Below are 22,038 nucleotides of genomic sequence, written 5' to 3'. Positions count from 1 at the left end.
AGTATAATGGACATTAAGTAAAAGTAGGGAATCTTAGGTAGTAGATAAGATTCATTTTAAAAATTATGTTTAAAAGGAGACAAAGTTTACAGGAGACAAACGTAATGCAGGTAGAGGTAATAATAAAAAAAATTAAGTTAAAAGCATTGAATATAGGATTAAACATCAATATGAGAGGGGAAATAGTATGTTCATATAGTGCGCAATTTTCAAATCTCAGGCCAGGTTGTACCATGTCCAAGCCCTGGTAGATTCAGGCTCAGTTAAAAGCAGAATCCATAGTCAACTGGTTAAAGACTCTGTGCCTCTGCCTTGCGAATAATAGCGGTGGACAACCAGCCTATCTGGGATGTCCTGTTCTTTCAACAAACTAAATTTAAGGACTGCATATAATCTCATTCACTTGGAGAGCAATCAATGATCACAGACCACAAGAACCTCAAATACATCAAGGCTGCCAAGGGACTGATGGGCCAATGCCCGACAGGCCCAATGGGCACTGTTATTTACATGTTATTTACATGATTATTTACAGACACTCGCTGATCTGATCACAGAGTGAGCAACAACACCCGGACTCTGTAGTAATAATTCTTGGGGACTTTAATAAAACGATTCTCTCATGTGAATTGCCTAAATACAGACAGCATGTTACATGTCCCACCAGAGACAGTAACACAGTGGATCACTGTTACACTACAATAAAGGATGCATATCACTCTGTCCCACGGGCAGCTCTAGGACTCTCTGATCACTGCTTAGTTCATCTGATACCGACCTACAGGCAGAAACTAAAAACAGCTAAACCTGTATTAAGGACTGTTAAAAGATGGACTAAGGAAGCAGAGCAGGATCTACAAGCCTGTTTCGCTCTCACGGATTGGACTGTTTTTGAAGCTTCTGCCTCTGACCTGGACGAGCTCACAGAGACTGTAACATCATACTTCAGTTTTTGTGAGGATTTGTGTATTCCTACCAGAACTCACTTAACCTACAACAATAACAAGCCATGGTTCACTGCAAAACTCAGGCAGCTCTGCCAGGCCAAAGTGGATGCTCACAGAACTGGGGATAGAGTCTTGTACAAATAGGCCAAATACACACTGGAAAAGGAGATCAGAGTGGCAAAGAGGAATTATTCCGAAATATTACGGATTCAATTTTCCTCCAATGACTCAGCTTCAGTGTGGAAAGGTCTGAAAGCCATCACCAACTACACGACACCATCCCCCAGCACTGTGGTGAATCAACAACTGGCAGACGACCTGAATGAGTTCTACTGTAGGTTTGAAAAAGCCCAATTCTCACCTTCTGTAACCCCCGAATCAGTCACACCTTCAATCCAGTTCAGTGAAGATGATCTGTGTCAGGTCTTCAGGAAGACCAAGAGAAGAAAGGCTCCAGGCCCAGACAGCGTTTCACCAGCCTATCTGAAAGCCTTTGCTGATCAGCTGGCCCCCATCTTCACGCGGATATTCAACACGTCACTGGAGCTGTGTGAAGTACCCTCATGCTTCAAAAGCTCCAACATCATCCCCGTCCCAAAGAAACCCAAAATCACTGGACTTAATAACTACAGACCTGTGGCACTAACATCTGTGGTCATGAAATCATTTGAAAGACTGGTTTTGGCTTATCTGAAGGACATCACGGGACCCTTACTGGACCCTCTGCAGTTTGCCTACAGAGCAAACAGGTCTGTGAATGATGCAGTCAATATGGGACTGCATTATGTTCTGCAGCATCTGGACAGACCAGGGACTTATGTGAGGATCCTGTTTGTGGACTTCAGCTCTGCTTTCAACACCATCATCCCATCACTCCTCCAGCCCAAATTAACCCAGCTCTCTGTGCCCTCCTCTGTCTGCCAGTGGATCACCAGCTTTCTGACAGACAGGCAGCAGCTAGTGCGACTGGGAAAACTCAAATCAACACCCGCACCGTCTGCATTGGCGCCCCTCAGGGCTGTGTTCTCTCCCCACTACTCTTCTCCCTGTACACGAATGACTGAACCTCTAATGACCCCTCTGTCAAGCTCCTGAAGTTTGCAGACGACACCACACTGATCGGCCTCAACCAGGACGGTGACGAGTCTGCTTACAGACTGGAAGTTGAGCGGCTGTCTGTCTGGTGCAGCCTTAACAACCTGGAGCTGAACACGCTCAAGACAGTGGAGATGATTGTGGACTTCAGGAGAAACCCCCCTGCTCTTCCCCCACTCACCATCATGGACAGCATTGTCACAGCAGTGGAGTCATTCAGATTATTGGGAACCACAGTCTCCCAGGACCTGAAGTGGGACATTCACATTGACTCCATTGTGAAAAAGGCTCAGCAGAGGTTGTACTTCCTTCGTCAGATGAAGAAGTTCAACCTGCCACAGGAGTTGCTGAAACAGTTTTACAATGCCATCATCGAATCCATCCTCTGCACCTCAGTAACTGTTTGGTTCAGCTCAGCCACCAAATCTGACCTCAGAGGACTACAGAGGGTAGTCCAGACTGCTGAGCGAATCATTGGCACAACTCTCCCCACTCTTCAAGACCTGTACTCCTCCAGAGTGAGCAAAAGGGCAAAGGAAATCACCCTGGACCCCTCACATCCATCACACTCCCTCTTTGAACTGTTGCCATCTGGTCGGCGCTACAGAGCCCTGAGCTCCAGAACGACCAGACATAGGAACAGTTTCTTCCCTCAAGCAATCCACCTGATGAACAATTAACACCATGGAACACACAACACATATTTGCACTATGTATACCTCAATTGCACATTTCATACTTGCACTCTGTACATACATGCATACATAGTGTCTGAATGTTTATGTTTACTTCAACTGCACATTTCACAATTGCACATGTGTACATACAAATTGTATATATTGTATACTCATTTGCATATGTATATTTCATATGTTTATTTAAACATATGAAATATACATATGCAAATGAGTATACAATATATACAATTTGTATATGTATATATTGTATACTCATTTGCATATGTATATTTCATATGTTTATTTAAACTGCACATTTCACACCTGTAAATGTGTACATACAATTTCATCTACACTAAAGATGTCATTCTGTTACACTGTGGAGATTATGTCACTAAAACAAATTCCTTGCATGTGAAAACATGCCTGGCAATAAAGCTGATTCTGATTCTGATTCAACTTTACAGCTACTTACAGACCCGGTACAGTAAAGCCGACACCCTATCACAGCGACATACCCCGTTAATGGCTCTCTCATCTCTGAGCCTATACTGCCACCATCCATAGTCATGGGACTATGGGACACTGGGACATCATGGAGGTAATTCAATGAGCCCAGCAGAGCGAGGCTCCTTCTCCAGAATCCCTTTGCATATAGTTGTACGTCTCTCAGCCTCTCAGACAGCAAACCATGCAATGGGTACATAACTCCTCAAACTCTGAGCAACCTGGAGTACATTGGACAATCATCCTTTTTTGAAATGCCTTCTGTTGGTCCACAATCTACACAGATGCCAAAAGATTTGTCACATCATGAACAGTGTGTGTCCATTTCTCCCATTTCCTGGGAAAACATCAACAACCTACTTGGTCCATCAATCACATAGTAAGCACCCTGGCAGACCTGCTCCCAGACCCCGGGGTGTCACATGAGAAGAACACCAGGAGGTGTTCATAGAGGGAGCCAGAAGGAGCCCTTAGCTGGGATTTGATCACTTCTGAGTTTCCCCAATCACTTGCCTCTGTGTACTGTCTTTTTTATTTTCTTTGTTATTGTCTGCCAGTGCTTTAACCTAGTTTCTGTTCTTGCTGTTCAAGATTTCTGGATTGTGTTTTTTGCTCTGTGCTACCTGACCTCTGCCTGTTTGGTCATGGATTTTACTCCTCCAGTGTTGATGGATATTTTACAGCAACACTACATGAATGTATGTGTTCCTACCTTTAACACTGGTGGAGCATACAGCAAATCTTCAGTTCGCAGATACAAACAGCGGTTCAGATACTCATTGGAAAACTCATTTAGGAGCTGAATATTATACACACTGTCAGAGAGTGACAAAACTTCTTTCAAGCAGATATCTGAGGACAAAAGAAATGAAAAGAATTAATTACCTGTTTTGATTTGCCAACTATTTTTTATAAACCGATATTGATTTGCTCGCCTCTCTAGATGTTGCGCAATCATGAAGTGGTATGCTCACCGCCCATTTACATTTAGAAAGTTATTATTGCACCTAGTGGCCAAAAAGGGTACTTAAGTGGCAAAAGAGGACCGATGAATCAGTGCTCTATTGCCCCATTTCCACCGAGGCAGTTTGAGTGCTGGTTCGGAGCCAGAGCCTAATTTAGAACCAGTTCTTTCTGTTTCGACCGCCAAAGCACTGGCTCTTAACCAGGAAAAGCGGTTCTTAAGTAGCACCAAAACGTTGCTGGTCTAGACTTAAGAACTGCTTGCGTCAGGGGCTGTGGGCGGGGTTACTGTTAGCGCATTTGATAATGTACCTAAAGTATACTAATGTTTAATACACTTTTACTTTACCGCAATATAATCACTTATCAGCACACATGATAGTAGGTAGCTACATGCTAAACCTACCTTTTTTCTGTGTTAATGATAAAATAATGTTATGTACTTTCTCGATTACAACCTCTGTTTATACAGATTACATGGAGCCAATGTAGGTTCACAAAGCCATGAGCATTAACAGTTAAGCAACATCCTCCATTGTTGTTGTGTTTGTGTTTGTCGCTGCTGCACTAACGTTGCTGGGAAACGTGAGACGTATACAGCGACGCCAGTAGAACCAACTTTGAACCAGCACCAGCGCTAGCTCTGAACCAGCACCCGGTTCTTTTTGGTGGAAAAGGGGCATTTGAACTTTTTTTAGTGGAAAAAACAACAGCAAACAGAACAGTTAATCACAGGTTGGCCAGGATCAAATATTGTATGCCACCATTGTGCTATGACTTTTTGACTGATTATTACAAGTTATAGTAGCCTCATAGCCTAAGTTTGTTCAAGGTTATGACATCATTAACATCGGACTTCCCCACCAAAACCTATGGTCAAGTCATTTCATGTTTTGTGTTTGCATACCCTCTATTCTCATGTATTCATGGCAGTAGTAATGGATGATGGTCAGCAAGGCAGCACCGTCACTCAAGTCTTTCATCAGATCCTCCACCACTGGCAGGTGAGGGAGAATACGACTGGACACGTGGTCTCTACGGTAACGTACCTAAAAATATACAGACAAACAGAGATCAGAATACATGCACAGACACATACTTACTCACCTTACAGAGCATTAAATATACATCCCTATTACTAGAGTAGACCTTCATGTCTTAACATATAATGCACATATATTCCTACAGTAGTGTTTTAGCAAGTTATAAACACATAAAATGTTCTGTCAGCCCTGCGGTATTAAAATATGTTCTAATTTTTGTTGTATTCTTATGTGCCTAAATGCATAAAGGTAAACCTATACACACACACACACCACTCTTCCAGTACAACACAGTCTCCACATATCTAACTACTCTCATGTAGTATGTTCTACTTAGTTGGGTACTACTGGGAACTATTACGATGCTTAGCACTGATGTTTTTGCAAATGTTTTGCATTTGCATTGCAAATTGAAAGTTATACACTATATTATTACTTCCATAATTAGTATGGTACACCATTGATTTCCAGTTCCATTTAAAAGCCTTTATAAATTATAATGCATGCACTAAACTGAGCCTAACCCTTTCGTCTTAAGTATGTGAGTGAGCCTTCATGTTTTTCCACATATGTGAGCAATACAAGTTATTCTAAGTGCTTGTCTACTGGGTCTCATGTGTTTAATCTGTTTAGATCCATGTGTAATTGCTACTTGTTCACTCTTCTTTTCCCCAAAGATAATAAAAAATGCAATAATAAAAAACACCATATAAATAATAACATGGCTATCCTACCCTACAATCCAGTGCAATATATATTCCCAACATAAAAGCATGGCATGAGTTATGTAAATAAATGTATCAAAAGATGAGGAAATGGATGAATACTGTACCACACGGGCAAACTCCACAGGCTCCAACATGCAATGGGCCAACGCATTCATAAAGTCAGGCTGACAGAACGTGAAAAGAGATGAGGACACAGGTACATTCAAAGAAATAGAAAGAAAGAGAGTGAAAATAATAAGTCAAAGGGGCAAAGACAGAAAAAAATGAGAGAGACCAGACAAAAGGAGAGACATCGATAAATGAATATGGTTGAATGAGAGATTTGTTATGGCAACATGGTCCATGACTACACAATTATACGTCTGAAAAGACACCAACCACCCTTCCTTGCCCAACACACACACACACACACACACACACACACACACACACACACACACACACACACACACACACACACACACTCCTCAAGTGTAATGCAGGTAGCATAGAGGAGGCATCATATCACTTACAGGCACGAGCTTCCAGTACCATTTGGAGGGAGACTATCCAAAAGAAGGGGCAGGGTAAAGAAGACAAATAGGGAGAGTAGCAAAGAGATCACAAAGGTCAAAGGCTGAACATCAAGCAGGTTGACAGGAATAGAACAGAACAGAATTGAATGATCAGATTTGCTATGTACCAATTTAATCTGATCAGAAAGTGGGGTAAATCGAAAAATACACATATTCAGTGAAGTAGGTAATACAGGGGCATGCTATTTTGTCATTCTAGGCAATTGACACAGGTAAACAGGAGACCCATGAGAGTATATGGGTCTTCATAACATCACTAACTGATGATGCACAGCTTTTTTCACAGTAGGCTACCACAGGCTCATTATGGGTGGGGTCAAGGCTAGATTTCTCAACCAAGTGTGTGGGCCTCAGCATACTTTATAAAGAGATGATATTCGGGTTGGCTTTCACGAATAATAGACTTAATTAAAGAGCAAACATACACACTGTGCGGTATGCACTGACTATTTTGTACAGCTGGGTGAATTTCAAGAACAAACACACTATATGGTCAAGCATGTGAATGGTCATTATAAACAATCCTGCTGACAATCAGAGGCAGCTGTCATACATGGCATGACATTACAAAGACAGTTTTTAGATGTATTGCATACTGTAGGTTTCTCTAGCATGCTAAACCCACATTCCTTAACCCCTAATTTATGTAATAGTCCCGTATTCTACAGTACCTGAGACCATTTTTTCTTTGTAAATATAGAACACAATAAGCAGTTCTTTCTCTTCCTTGCTTTCTTCCAGTTTTCTTCTATTTGTAATTGTATTAATTGACAAGAAATTACATGATGATGAATATACACAAAGGTAAATACTAAACCATAGAGTATGCAAGCTCAAAGAGGAGTTTTTTCTTTACACAACCCTCCCAGATGCCACACCACATTAAGTTTGATGAGGCCTTACATGTGCTTTACTAAATGGCACACCATGCGATCAATTCCCTAACAGATGCATTGTTTGTTTACATGGAAGCACAGACCCTGAAGCAGGAGGTAGTCCCTGGAAGGATGCCTATGTTTAGGTGAATGCTGCAGTGCTGCATGACCTGTGATTGGCCAACTGTACCTTTTGATGACATGGTGAGTCCATTAATTGTTGTTTCAGTTTAAACTCCTTTTCACAGATCTCCCGGGTTCTTGAAATAACCTGCAAAACACACACACACATAGACACACAGACACACACACCAAGTTTAGAACTCTTGAATCACACCAAGGAGCATAAAGAAGATGCTCTAAATGTTCAACTGCAGAGAGAACATTTTAAATACTGTATGCAGCTTTTCCTTTGTAATATAAAGAAAATATAAGAAAATGCCTCACACCAAATTATCAGTTGATTGCTTTGTAAGAATATAACACTGACTTTGCCTCTGTAGTGAATGTAGTATAATTCCCAGTGTTCGCATTTCACCTTCATCTGTGCCATGGTGTGGCACTAAAACAGTCCATTCACAGCACAACCAGAGTCTCTATGACATGATTATAATCAGAGTACAACCTTGAAAGTGTTTTTTTCCAGGAGATGTTGGCATACTGGAACAAAATTCTGCACTTCTACATTCTTGATGAATTGATTATTTAACCCTTACACATCAATATTTTCATAAATTCCATAAAAAATAACACATTGTAAAACTATTACAATGTGTTAAAGTGTAAATATGAAGAAAGAATGCCAAAATATGAAGAAAGAATGCTCATGAGTTATCAATTTTTAGACATATCCATTTTTAAATGACATACATTAATGACATTATTGAAGTAAATACAATTGCAACTACTATTTACAAAAATATATACTTCGATTACAAGCAATTGCGGCATGTGTAAAAATATAAAATTGTAAATTCTCTGAACCTAATTAACTTGTCATGCCTTAATTGGCTCATTTGGACTAGGTTGGTCAAGAATTAGTAGTAAGCTGATGACAATTCCAGATTATAATAAATTCTGACTCCTTAAACACACAACACCCATGGGATCATCTACACAGATGGCCAAGGATCTGCAAATACAGTTTATTAATGCCTATAAAGCAAGAGAGGAATATAAAAAGATATCAAAGCACTTCCAGTGCACAATTTCCACTATCCAGAATGTCATTGTGGAGGCAGTCGGGTTTGAGTGCTGTTTTTCGGCATGGAAGGCAGAGGATAGGAAAAGGAATGAGTAATTTCTAGTCTTTTAAAATATGTGTGTATACTGCAGTAAAAGGAGAGAAGAGGAGAGTGTGTCTGTCTATGCTGGGCTGCAGTAGAGCAGGACTGTGTGTTTTGGTCGTCATTAATGTGTTCCCAAAATAAACCCAAAATGAAGTAAAATTTAACTGCATTCCCAAAGCCTGCCTTCAACATCCTAAATTCTCTCCCAGTGTGATGCAGTCATTAAAACATGGGGAACAAAGCAAAACCCCCACTTGACAGCACAGGTCTGCAGCAAGGTTTAGCTGACACAAAAGAGGAGATAGAACAGTCCACTTTGTAGTGTTGATGGTACAAACATGATCTGCCTTTTCTGATACCTCATCACAAAAGTTAACATCTGAAGTATCCAAAACAGGGGATAGATAATCCAGAGGTAATTTGAAATCAAGTGCTGTGGGTTGATCACCAAAGGTATTTTTGGGGAAAAACAGCATCCGCATTTGATAAAAAGAACACTTTGCTAAATGTCAAGCATGGTGATGGATCTATTATGGTTTAGCCAATGTGGCATGGAAAACATTGTACAGAATTGTTTCTAGATAATATCAGCTTTAGGAACCAAAGCTGACAGTCGGTCAAGAAACTGAAGCTGAAATCTGGCTGGATGTCAACAACAGGAAAATGATCCACGATATCCACCTGGAAATACTTCAGGAAATGCAATCTGAAGCTTTTTTAATCCCTTTTATGAAGTAGTGGGTAATGTGGTATCCTAGTGGTTAAGGTGTTGGGGTACCAATCCAGAAGGTTGTGAGTTCAATTCCTACGTCCACCAAGCTGCCACTGCTGGGCCCCTGAACAAGGCCCTTATCGCTCAGTTGTATAAAAATTCCTTAAACATCCTCTTTTGGGTACAAAGACAGCTTGCAAGCCATGATATCTGCTAAAAGGTGTGTTAGAAAGCATTGACTTAATAGAGACCACAATTACCATAATTTACTGAAATTGTCATTTTTGAAAATACTTTCTGTTTACTTATTATTAAATCTATAAACCTATACAAAACCATAAAAAAGTATGTAATTTGGCACTCTAGTTTGCACCAGATTCAGAGATGTTATTTCTTCCAGCATTAAAAAGAATTTTTTTTGATATTATATATATATATATATATATATATATATATATATATCGGCATATATATATATCGGCATATATATATATCGGCATATATATATATCGGCATATCGGATGCGGTATAGTCGCACAAGTTCGAATTTTTTAACGGATCCAACGCTCAAAACGGATCCGAAAATTACGGATCCACAGATGGTCAGCACCTCACACAGCCCCTTAGCGACTCTTCATAGGAAATGAATGACTTCCAGTTTATCGGCCGTTGTTTGTCGTGTGCAGTGGAAAGGCGGCTATAACCGAGTGAGACGCGGGAAGCTGAGGCGGGGGAAACAGAGCACACGTGGTTGTTGGGGATTTTTGTTTTGTCGGCAGTGGCTCGGATGTTCGTATCTCAAAAATTTGTTCGTATCTCAAGGCAAAAATTTGGTCGAATCACAGCTCGTATCTCAAAAAATTGTATGTCAAAGCACTCGTATCTCGAGGTATCACTGTATATGTTATCTTAGCGAAGATTAAAAAAAAATAACATGCATTCACAATAAACAATCAATAAACTAGAATGCTGCAAGCTGTCTTACACACACACACACACACACAAGCATATGATTACTGACCTTGTTGATCCAGAAGAGCATAGCTTCCTCCAAGTGGCATGGCCGCTGAAGCTCTTTGGTGGGGGAAAATGTAGAGAAGCGTTTAAGACATGACACCACCTGCTCTACACTCATCATCTCCATCGTGCATGCCAGCATCAGAGCATCAATCAGAGGGATGTGGGAGCTCTGTACACACACACACGGGAACCATTAACAGAGTGATAGATACTCTCAATATAAACTAAATGCTGTGCAAGATTTTGTTGACCCGAACAAATGAAGTGATGAAGCGCTACAAATGAACCCCCACTCCCACGAAAGTGTTATATCTAATCCTACTAGCATTTTAGGGCATGTTGTGAAGGCACTGGCTGATGGAGTTATGACAGAAACAGAATTTCTGTTTCTCCATCCGGTAACGTGGATGTGTTTAGCACAAGGGCAGTTAGCTAATACAAACCTCAGTTTAATGCACACTCATGCTTGTGGGTGTGTGAGCCCTTTTGTGTTTGATCTCAACCACCACCTCCCCACCCCTACACCCAATAAATAAATAAATAAATAAATAAATAAATAAATAAATAAATAAATAAAACTACTGGCACCAAACAAAAACAGCCTGATTAACCTAAAATCCACAACCAATCAAACATACAATTGATATGTTTTCTTTCTATTTACGGTTTCATAAGTTTCCATTCGCATGTGTGTCTATAGGACATAGTGTAGTCCCCTACATGCTGTCCAATTTATCTTAGTGAACTGAGTCATGCACTTAAAACAAGCTTCTCTTAACAGTTTAGTTACTTTGATTAATAAATAAAACAGGCCCAGTATTAGTGTAAGAAAACATTTTGTCTATTGTGCGGATTAAACAAAAAAGACACACACACACATTTATAATAGGCTTTGAGCAGATGGTCATCATGTGGCTCCCATACTAAAACACACACACACACACACACACACACACACACACACACACACACACACACACACACACACACACACACACACACAAACACACACACACACACACACACACACCAATCATTATGCACAGCTCCATTTGGCAAAAGGTCAGGGGTCAGCACCCAAACACCCTCACCATTCTGATGGGGGCAGAGATGAGGTCGTGGTGTGTAACTGGCGTGCCATCATGCTCCAGGACTTGGATGGACTGACGGGCAAGCACCTGCAGGACCGAATGGTGTGTGTGATGTGTGGTCGACTGCTCGCCCAGCGAGAGGAAGGAACACACACGGGAGTAGAGCTCAGCCGAGAGCAGCAGCTCCAGCACGGGAGGCTTAATGTGCTCAACACCATACTGGTCCACGTAGAACGGGTCTCTCAAATCATCCGGGACATGATCTGAAAACAGGGTAAGACAGAATAGAGGAAGAGAAGGAAACACAAAAAAGGGGAGAAAAAGTATATAAATCAAGAGAAGAGAGAATAAATAGATACAGGAAAAGGGAAAGAAGAAAACAGAATATTGGAACTTATCACTATATACAAAAAAACCAAAAACATTTCTTATACACAAAGCATTAGAAACAGAATGCAGTATGTAACATGAATCTTTACATTAATGCACTCGTCCTAATGTTTTCGTTTCTATAGTAACAGTTCATTCGCAGGCACTTGTAGGGCCGATGCTTCACATAATCTAAGGCTAATAATAAACACAGTCAATCTATTTTTCTGTACTAAGAGAGTGCACTGGTTTGCTTTTTTGAACGAGCATCAAAAGATCATGTTCACATTAACAGTGGCTGCCATTTTGTGCCAAAACACGACTAGATGAAGATGGAAGTGACAACTAGCTAGTTAGGCTTATAAACAACAAATTTCTGAAGTGAATGCAAGCAATCGAACAAAACTTTATTCAGTTTAGTTTGTTAAACAAGCGATTCTGACTAATGCAAGAAGTCAGTCATGATTATTTCTCTTTCTGTTATTGTCAGTTTGGCGCAAAGGTTCTGTCCCTTTTATAGCGTTATCAAAAGGAGAAGTCATGTGTCCAGACGTGGGACAAATGTACAGCGTGCAATCCAATATAGCTTGAGATAGGTTTTTTTTTTCTGTGCACAAAATTTCATTCACCTTCACTCCGATCACTACCAGAGATGCTTTTATTAATTAATTATTAATTAATCATTCATCTCATTAAATACACATACTACAATAGGAATGACACTTAGTCCAATTATACACAGGCTCCTCTGAGTGGCTGCCTGCATTGTGTCATGGGCTTGTGTCCACCCTGAGACTGAACAGCACTGCATTACCCACAATGCTCTGCTACAGCAACTCATATTCCTGCAATGTCAGTATAGAATTGTGGCGATGTTATAGGAATGTTTCTAAATGTAACAGCGTTCTCTGCAGGCTGAGAAACCCTTTCAACCTCAATACCGATAACCTCCTCAAATTTACTAAAAAACTATTTAATAAACCTGGTAACTGTTCCTAATATATATCTCACATTTAGAAAATAAGGACCGGGTCAGTAGATCTCCCATCAGTTACTCTTATTGCAGTTGAATACATCGTCCACCCACAACAAAAAGAAACAAACAAAGTGAGTGTCCCAAACAGGTGATTTCAAGATTAGCACTTTTAAATCCACCTAAAAGGTTTAAGATCATGTTTACTACAGACAACACAACTTACACCCTTTTTAGGTACACATCTGCTGTATTACAGTATTTTTACTAAGCTCCATGCTAATAATAAACAGCAGCTAATCAAGTGCGTAAGTAGATTACGTACACAACAGACTTGCGTTAGCGCCATGCTATTTTCACTTTCTAGATGATTCTTCCAGCACTGACTAATGAGGGACTTTATCTTTCCAGGTTGTGTAGAAAAGTCTTTTATAATAAGAAAAAAATTATTATAAAATAAAAAAAATCAAGCCATCTGAAATAATGTGAGGAGAAATGAGGCATAAAGTCAGCGTGGGTTTTATTGTAAGACAATCCAGGAATAATACTCAGAAGTTAATGGCAGGGTCACAGGAATCACAGGAATATCCACAAAGGTGAGGGTCTATCTAGTATGAAGCAAAGCACAGATGAACACTATAAGGTAACAAGCCATTGATATTACAAGGGCAGACTATAGGACTATAAATAAAAGACGAACACACGACTTTGTGAACAAAGCACATGATGTGAAAGCAGCCAACTAGCAGCGGTTTCCCATTTGTTCAAAAGTGTTCGCAGAAACATTGTAGAGCTGTGACGGGTTGTAAAGGACAGCAAAATGGTGTTAGTGTGACTTTTAGGATTTCTCCAAGCTAAGCCAGTTCTGCGACCTAAATTCTAGTTTAACATCCCTGAGTTTCCGTGATCTAAAAATTTTAATGCAGGTGAGACTCAATATGTGTAATGAGGCTACTCGTGTTCCTGTCTTATGTTTCAGTGAATAAATTGCTCATTCAAATTCAAAATTCAAATTTTATTAGTCACATACACAATTGTACCCTGTACACCATGCAGTAAAATGCTACTTAAGACTTTCTGTAAGTCATATAGGAATGGCGTAAAAAAAAAAAGGGATTTAAAAGTAAAATAAAATCCTTTTTCTCATTCTACTGTAGTGATGGTGTTAGTCAGAGCACCCCATGCGCAATGTGACAATCATTTGTAGATTTATGTCCCAAAAAGTCTTCTTCAATTTACTTCACATTCTTGACTTACTTCAACTACAAAACACTATTTCTGTAAAATGTCCTCATGGTTTCTTTATTGAAGAATGCCACAAGTTTCCCCTCAAAGGAAGAAGTACCACATCTAACACAAAAAACATGGCATGGCAGGGAACTCGATTTGAAGTGGATCGCCCAATTCTTTGTAAACAGCACCAGTGTGATTCTGTGTGTCCAAATGTTAAGGACAGTAAGAGAGAAATTTCCAATCACCAAAAAAGTCAGAGGTCAACCAATCTGATTAGACTGTAAGGAGAATTAATGAAAGGATGGCTGTCTGTTAACCAAAACTGAATGTGGGGGAGGGGAGTGTGTGTGCACGTATGTGTATGTGCGTGTATGTGTTTGTGTGTGTGTACGTGAGTGTATTTGCGCGTATATGTGTGTATGTGTGTGTGTGCATGTATGTTTGTGTGTGTGTGTATACAGTATGTGTGTATGCGTGTCTGTGCGTGTATATGTGTGTGTGCGTATTTGTGCGTGTATGTGTGCGTATATGTGTGTGTGGGTAAGTGTGTGTGCGTATATGTTTGTGTGTGTGTGTTTTTTGGGATTCTGACATACAATCTATACCTACATCACACCCTATCTATGTTCTAGAGCTGACCCACATATCATTCGTTAGGTTAAAAATAAATCTGAAGTAATATCTAAAAATAGTAACAATTATATTTATTTATCAAATATTGTGCATAATGAATGAGAGATGGAGCGGCGTTCCTGCAATAGGCTCCGGAGGTTCCACCCTGAGTATTATATAGTTCCACATAAAAGTGTCCCTATGCCTGAATATGAGTAACACCGAGTGCACCAACACTCTTTAATAAATAATGTTAAATGGTCAAAAATGGGTCAGTGGGCAGCGTGTATACACACACACACACACACACACACACACACACACACACACACACACACACACACACATGCACGCACACACACACAAACACACACACACACACACACACACACACACACACACACACACACACACACACACACACACACACACACACACACACACACACACACACACACACACACACACACACACACACACACACACACACACACACACACACATATACATAAACGTCCTAAGGCTAAGCACCCAAACAAAGCAGTGTAATAGACAGAGACTAATTCGTGAAAAGAATCTCATAGTTTTCAGGTGATGATGTTGAACAAATGTTAGATATTCAGGATTTCACTAGATTTTGAAGAGTGTCTGTGGGATTTGTGTTCATTCAGCCACAAGAGCATTAGTGAGGTCAGACACTGATGTTGGGTGAGGTGGCCTGCTGTTACGATTAATCCCAAAGGTGTTCATTGGGGTTCTGAATTCAGTGCTCTGTGCAGGCCACTCAAGCTCTTCCACACCAACCTTGGTGCTCGCTGTGTGCACAGAGGCATTGTGTTTAAAAAATGTTTAGGAGGTATCTTAGTTGTTTTTCATCCATTTTCAGAACTGCATATCTTATGAGGGGAAGCCTGGAGTCTATCTCAAGGGTCTTGGGGCACAAGATGGGGTACTGCTGCACAAAGTGCCAACCTCAGTGCACAATCACACACACAGTACAGACAATTTAAACATGCCAGCCAGCCTACCACACAAGTCCTTGAACTAGGACAGGAAACTTCTAAACACACACAACATCCTAATCGTAAAACCCCATTAAGGTTTTTTAATTTGTTGCAACATTTTCAGAAAGGTCACATAGGGTTGAGTTGTACATGTGCCCACAAACCTTTGACTATATATAGTGTATTTACCAACACTGACAACACACACACAGTTTGGTACACAAGGATTAATGATGTCACACTGATGCTGATATTTTGGTAGCACGATTAGACAGGAAGCTAAGAATCAAATCCAATAGTCTAAAAACAAGCAAACAGGCCACAGATAGATAACCACACAAACAAAAGTCTATCCTTACTTGGCTTTACTTATAAATAGACTTATAAATAACACTGTTGTCACCTTTGGGCCACGAGAAAATGCATCTTTTTCCATTTATTTGAGGGCAATCTGACAAAATCTACCAATGATGTGTTAAAATAATCCTCTTTAGAAAGCTCCCTAGAGGTGAACCTATTATCAGCCACATGACATGGGTTGGATCTTCGTAGAAATGTTAGATAAAGCAAATAATGCAAGATAAAGAAGAAATTAAGCCGGGTACATAGAGGTACGTTTAATATAAATATAAATATATACACTTCGTCGAGTTTCAATTTAATACAGCCTCATTACAGCAAGAGCAGATAAATAAGCCTTTATTTGTAGGCTTTATTTGCTATTATTTGTATTTTCATAACCAATGAAGTTGTGACAGGAAGTTACTTTAAAGTTTACTAAGATCAAAATTAAGACATCCTCAAAAGTGAAGATTCCTGGCTACCATATGAATTTAAATATTATCAATATAGATAGATATTGAGAGTTTACAGTACCTGTTTTTCAGTACACTTAGCTAACTGTTAAATATAGGATTTGGGGAGGTAAACAAAACAAAAACAGACCAGATAAATCCATTGTCAGTTAGATAGTAAGAGTATAAACAGCAAAATTATTAGTGATTTATTTATTTGTGCATATTTGGTCATTTTATTACTGTAGATTGGTTTAGCATAAATGATACACACATACACAACAAAGACTGGTACTCAGTCAGGACTAAGGCCAAGTAGAATCCTCACATAACTGACCACTGCTGACTTACAATCTGGGAAAAAGCCCTATGCCTTTTCTGCTTTATCCTTTCATGCTTGTGTGCTTTACACACACACACACACACACACACACACACACACACACACACACACACACACACACACACACACAAACACACACACAAGCACACACATACACACACACACACACACAAGCACACACATACACACACACACACACACACACACACACACACACACACACACACACACACACACACACACACACACACAGACAAACAGCCACTGAGTAAAAGGAAAGAGAGTACAAAAAAAAACTGTTTACCTTCACCATAAGCTTTGGCAAAAAGCCAGCGTAAGTTGGCGTCGATTTTTGCCCGGGCCGAGTCGTAAAGTTCCGGTGAAACAATTTTGATCTCAAGGCCTCCATCCCCTCCATCTGCATCCATTCTTCACAAAACAGAACAGAGTCAGCACACACATTTCAGGAGTTCAAACAGACTTTCATTAGTCCTCAATGAACATGATTCGGCCTGTTTTATGTTTAAAATTAGAGGTACGTATGTATGTAATATAATGGCTAATACCCTACATGTGTTATGCATAGCACTCTCCAGAATAATTGTCAAGGTTGTGACTATTAAAAGATTTATTGATGTCTATACAGTAATTCTCTTGTGAAGAAAGACAGAAGCAGTGATTCTGTTAAGTGGAAACCTCGTTGCATATGAATAGAGCTTTATTAAACAAGATGATGAACCAGATTTAGCTCCAAATTCAATACACAATTGTGCACTGAAATACCAAATTTCCAAAATACCAAAAACCCTCTGAGGTTAAATAAATAAAGGTTAAATAAATAATTATATAAATAAAGGTTAAATAAATCCTGCCTGAAATGGACAACTATGTCAATATCATTTCAAGTGTCTCAAAGTCTTAGATATTACTGATACTAAGTGCACCAGTGTTTTGTTAAAAATGATTGTTTAGAGGGAAAATGTTTAAATAATTATATACAATGTATTCCCTGTATATTTGAGCTCAAACATCACTATTGATTTCTACTCATAGTGCAGTTTGTGTAGTTTGTTGTCATCAAAAAGTGCTTTATTTACCTTCTCTTTTTGTCAAATTTGCAAACATGTCCCTAGGTATGTGAAGCCTATAAAAGCCTTTCTTCTGTCATTTTATTATGTGTTTTATTACACATAATTACACCTTTTTTTTTGCTAACCACAAATGCTGTGAATGAGACAAAATATGTTTTGGGTCTCATGCTATGTAGCTAACATGCAATTAAAGTGTAAGACCTACAATTAGCATCAAACAATCTACAGTGGAGTCTTACCTCAAAGCTGGTTGTTTTGCTAGTGAACAATAAATAGCATTGAAGGAATAAATAAACAAACAAACAAACAAACAAATAAAAAAATAATAATGGAAAAAGCACCTTACATACAGTAGGTTACAAATGTAACAGTAAAACAAAAATATCACTTGCTTTTTAAATCAAATCTAAACTAACAGATGCATTCATCTATGGTATACAGTTTCACACAAACAAAAACACACACACACATACGTTTTTAACAATATGCTGGCTAATAACGTATACACACACACACACACACACACACACACACACACACACACACACACACACACACACACTGCTAGCTAAACTGGCTAATACCAGATATTAAAATATTTTCTACATTTTACTTTCTATAAATTGTTTGTCACATATAGAAATGTCTGTATTTGTTTATAAATATACTCTATCCATATATGATTATGACGTTCTGTTGGCTTATTGCTAGCTACATTATGACAATACTATAGTATAGTATAATATAGTATGTATAGTATAGTATAGTATAGTATAGTATAGTATAACATTAATTTTGGTTATGTATACACTGACAATTAGCCATACAGTGACATTCTGTAATAATAAATACATGGATAAATAAACAGATAAAAGAATGAATAAACACTGAAGTGACAGAAATCCAGATAATAAAACCAGACAATTTAAATTACCTCCAGATGTAAAAATCCACAGTTCAGTATTTGAATAAACAGCAATGTGAGGCTTTAACACTCCTCCCAGTTACAATGTAATAAGTGTATAATAATAAATAGGCTTTATTCCTGTCCGCCTAGCAACAGACTCCAATCCAGCAGAGCGGCCTATGTTACATGACAATCTGTCACAAATAAGATCAAACTAAATTACATTTTTTTATCAGTATTAAAGCTAAAACGTCGGTGAAGATGCATATTGTCGAGCAGCTCGTCCACCATAGCCGCTATGGATGAATTGAGCGGTGCTGTGGCTTTAGAAAGCGGCTCGCCATTGGATTGAGCAGGTTTCTTTAGTATGGATAGCCAACCGGGTCACACACTTTACAGAGCTTAATTACCCACAGATTGCACATGCCCTGGGCTTGTTTCTATGGATAGCCCACGGGGCCATCAAGCATGTGAGAATAAAAAAAAAAACAAACTAAAAGAAAACCTGATATGTTACAATAAAGCCAGAAAGTGCAAAATCCTCAAAACCTGCATACTCTTTCGTAGGAAATGTTCAGATTTTTTGCTATACAGAAAATAAATCAACACTTTCTGACCAATCAGGTTAAATTATTATCTATTAATTATAATATTAATAAATTATTAATTGTATAATAATATACAATGTAATCGCACAATCTTCCCAGATGTGCTGGGTGGAAATTTGGTTAAAGATAAACTCAAATATTCATTTAATTACTTAGCAAAGCCAATCATGTTTCACCAGAATTTAAAAAAAGCTATTAAACTCAATTTCAGTACACTGTGTTGTTAATTTAATCAATCTACTACTATATAGAGTGTATTAGTGCAGTGCATTATTTTCTCCATTCTCTCTTTAGTACTGTACATTTTGAAAACATGACTGTATTGTCTTTAAAATTATTTTATATCGCTACACTAGAAATTAGGTTGCAATCAGTAGGGGAAAAAAACAAAAAACACAACCTCTGACACTTTTTCATTGTAACTTTGCAATGGCCAGCATTAATGTATTCAATGTTAGAGATTTAAGCACTTATGTACGTCGCTCTGGATAAGGGAGTCTGCCAAATGTTGTAAATGTAAATGTAAATGTAATTGGTTATAATCAACATTTCTGCTATAGACTGAAGAGAAAGTGAAGCAGTTTCCTCTCTTATTTATACATATAATTACCACAGCTTTTCTATGTATTTTTAAAGAACTAAAAAAGTATCTTTATATTTATATATCCCTGAAAGAGAGAGGTGAATAAAAATGCTGTGGATCCATAATCAAATTTATAGACTCATTAAGGTGCCACTGAAAAAAGAATGGCTTTTGTTATGTTCCCTGGAACTGCTCTAGCTGTGAGACATTATCCTCAGCTTAGTTAAAAGGTACAAACAATGTCCCTCATTTATCAAGTTAGATACAAACAGATTCATGCATAAATGTTTCCTAAAAAATATTTACACAAGAAATCTGTATTCAAGAAAGTGATCCTGTAAATTTACAAAAACTTATATTCTTTACCAGGCTATCAGCAAGCAAAACACCCGGAAGGATTTCTCATCACTGCTTGGACTTCGATCACACCGATTTAAATTTTTTTCGACAAAAACTTTATCAGCACATAGACTTTCCCACAAGGGGCAATAATGCATTGGACATTGCATAAACAAACAGCAAAGGAGCATACAAAGCAAACCCCACGCCCACCCACACCCCCACCTGGGACTCTCTGACCACATCACCGTTATTCTCAGACCTGCATAATGGACCGAAGGTGGGAGTCGCCAGACCATCCAGGAAAGAAGTACGTGTGTGGCCAGAGGGGGCATAGTCCTCCCTTAATGACTGCTTTGACACAAAAGACTGGGACATCTTCAAGGACGCAGCAACTTATGACCACACAGACATAGAGGAATATACTGAGGCTGTTACTGCTTACATCTCAAAATGCACTGATGATGTCACACACAGTTAAACCATCATTATTAGGGCAAACCAGAAAGCACGGCTGACAGGAGAAATGCACAGGCTCCTGAAGGCTAGGGATGCAGCCGGTGGTACTGCATGCCTAACAACAGCAAGAGCCAAATTGTCCCATGGAATCAGAGAAGCAAAACAACAATACAGCAATAAAATATCTGGACATTTCAGCAACACCAGAGAAACACAGAGTTTCTGGCAAGGCATCTAAACTCTAACAAACTCTAAACCCTACCACAGACCTGTGACAGTGACATATCTCTACTTTTCAGCCTCAACGAATTCTTCAGCTGGTTTAAGACCCAAAACAGCACACAGGCACAGAAGATCACACCTTTCCCACAATAGCAGGCTGTATGTTTCAAGGCCACCACAACAATTTCAGTCCCAAAGAAGCCGCCCCAATCCTGACACAATGACTACTGACCCGTCACACTGACCCCCATCATTATGAAGTGCTTCGAGTGACTGGTCATGCAGCACATAAAATCTATTCTTCCTCCTGCCCACAACCTGTTTCAGTTTGCATACAGTACCAACAGGTCCATTGAGGATGCCATCTCAGCTGCACTCCATCTAGCTCTTACACACCTGGACTACGAAGACCCCTAGCTAATTAACAAACTGAGATGCCTTGGAATTAACTCCCTTCTCTGTAATTGGATACTGGACTTCTTATCAGCGAGACCACATAATATATGGGTCGGCAGAAAAACATCTAAGATCGCCACGCTAAGCACAGGGGCGCCACAATCAGCCCGCTTCTCTTCACCCTGTTGACCCATGATTGTGTACTCAGTTACAGTACCAACCACATCGTCAAGTTTGCAGATGAGACGACTATGGTGGGCTTCATCACCAACAACAATGAGGCCAACTATAGAAGTGAGGTTAGCCGACTGGTCCAGTGGTGTAAGGACAGCAATATCTTCCTTACCGTGGGAAAGATCAAAGATATTGTAACCGACTCCAGAAGAGGACCTCCACAGCACCCCCCACTAACCATTAACAGTGCAGCAGTGGAGACGGTGAGCAGCACCACGTTCCTAGGGGTGCATATCTCTGAAGACACCTCCTGGATGACAAACACCAAATTGCTGGCCAAGAAAGCTCAGTCATGCCTATACATCCTCTGCAAACTGAGGAAGGCAAGAGTCCCATCTCCCATCATGTG

The 22,038-nt window shown here is 39.4% G+C and overlaps 1 protein-coding gene across 7 annotated transcripts in view; it reads right to left on the bottom strand.

Annotated features, from left to right (window-relative positions):
• The window catches only part of camsap1a (calmodulin regulated spectrin-associated protein 1a), a 28,798-nt gene extending 9,574 nt beyond the window's left edge, over positions 1-19,224 (bottom strand). For 4 of the 7 annotated variants that reach the window (XM_047806000.1, XM_047806002.1, XM_027178902.2 and 1 more), the window contains exons 1-8: positions 18,876-19,224; positions 17,155-17,279; positions 11,523-11,785; positions 10,433-10,600; positions 7,601-7,681; positions 6,473-6,505; positions 5,097-5,238; positions 3,939-4,078 (exon numbers count right to left, since the gene is read on the bottom strand). In XM_047806000.1, coding sequence (XP_047661956.1) covers positions 3,939-4,078; positions 5,097-5,238; positions 6,473-6,505; positions 7,601-7,681; positions 10,433-10,600; positions 11,523-11,785; positions 17,155-17,278 — 951 coding nt within the window. In that variant the 5' untranslated portion in view covers position 17,279; positions 18,876-19,224. Of the gene's footprint in view, positions 1-3,938; positions 4,079-5,096; positions 5,239-6,472; positions 6,506-7,600; positions 7,682-10,432; positions 10,601-11,522; positions 11,786-17,154; positions 17,667-18,180; positions 18,200-18,875 lie in introns of those variants that run through there. The other 3 variants (XM_047805999.1, XM_027178892.2, XM_047805998.1) reach the window with 3 other exon arrangements.
• Between the last annotated feature and the right edge of the window lie 2,814 nt (positions 19,225-22,038).

This window comes from Tachysurus fulvidraco, chromosome 21 (genome assembly GCF_022655615.1).
Source record: "Tachysurus fulvidraco isolate hzauxx_2018 chromosome 21, HZAU_PFXX_2.0, whole genome shotgun sequence".
Classification (NCBI taxonomy): domain Eukaryota; kingdom Metazoa; phylum Chordata; class Actinopteri; order Siluriformes; family Bagridae; genus Tachysurus; species Tachysurus fulvidraco.
Note: the sequence above shows the minus strand (reverse complement) of the source record. Positions and strands in the feature narration are given on the sequence as shown.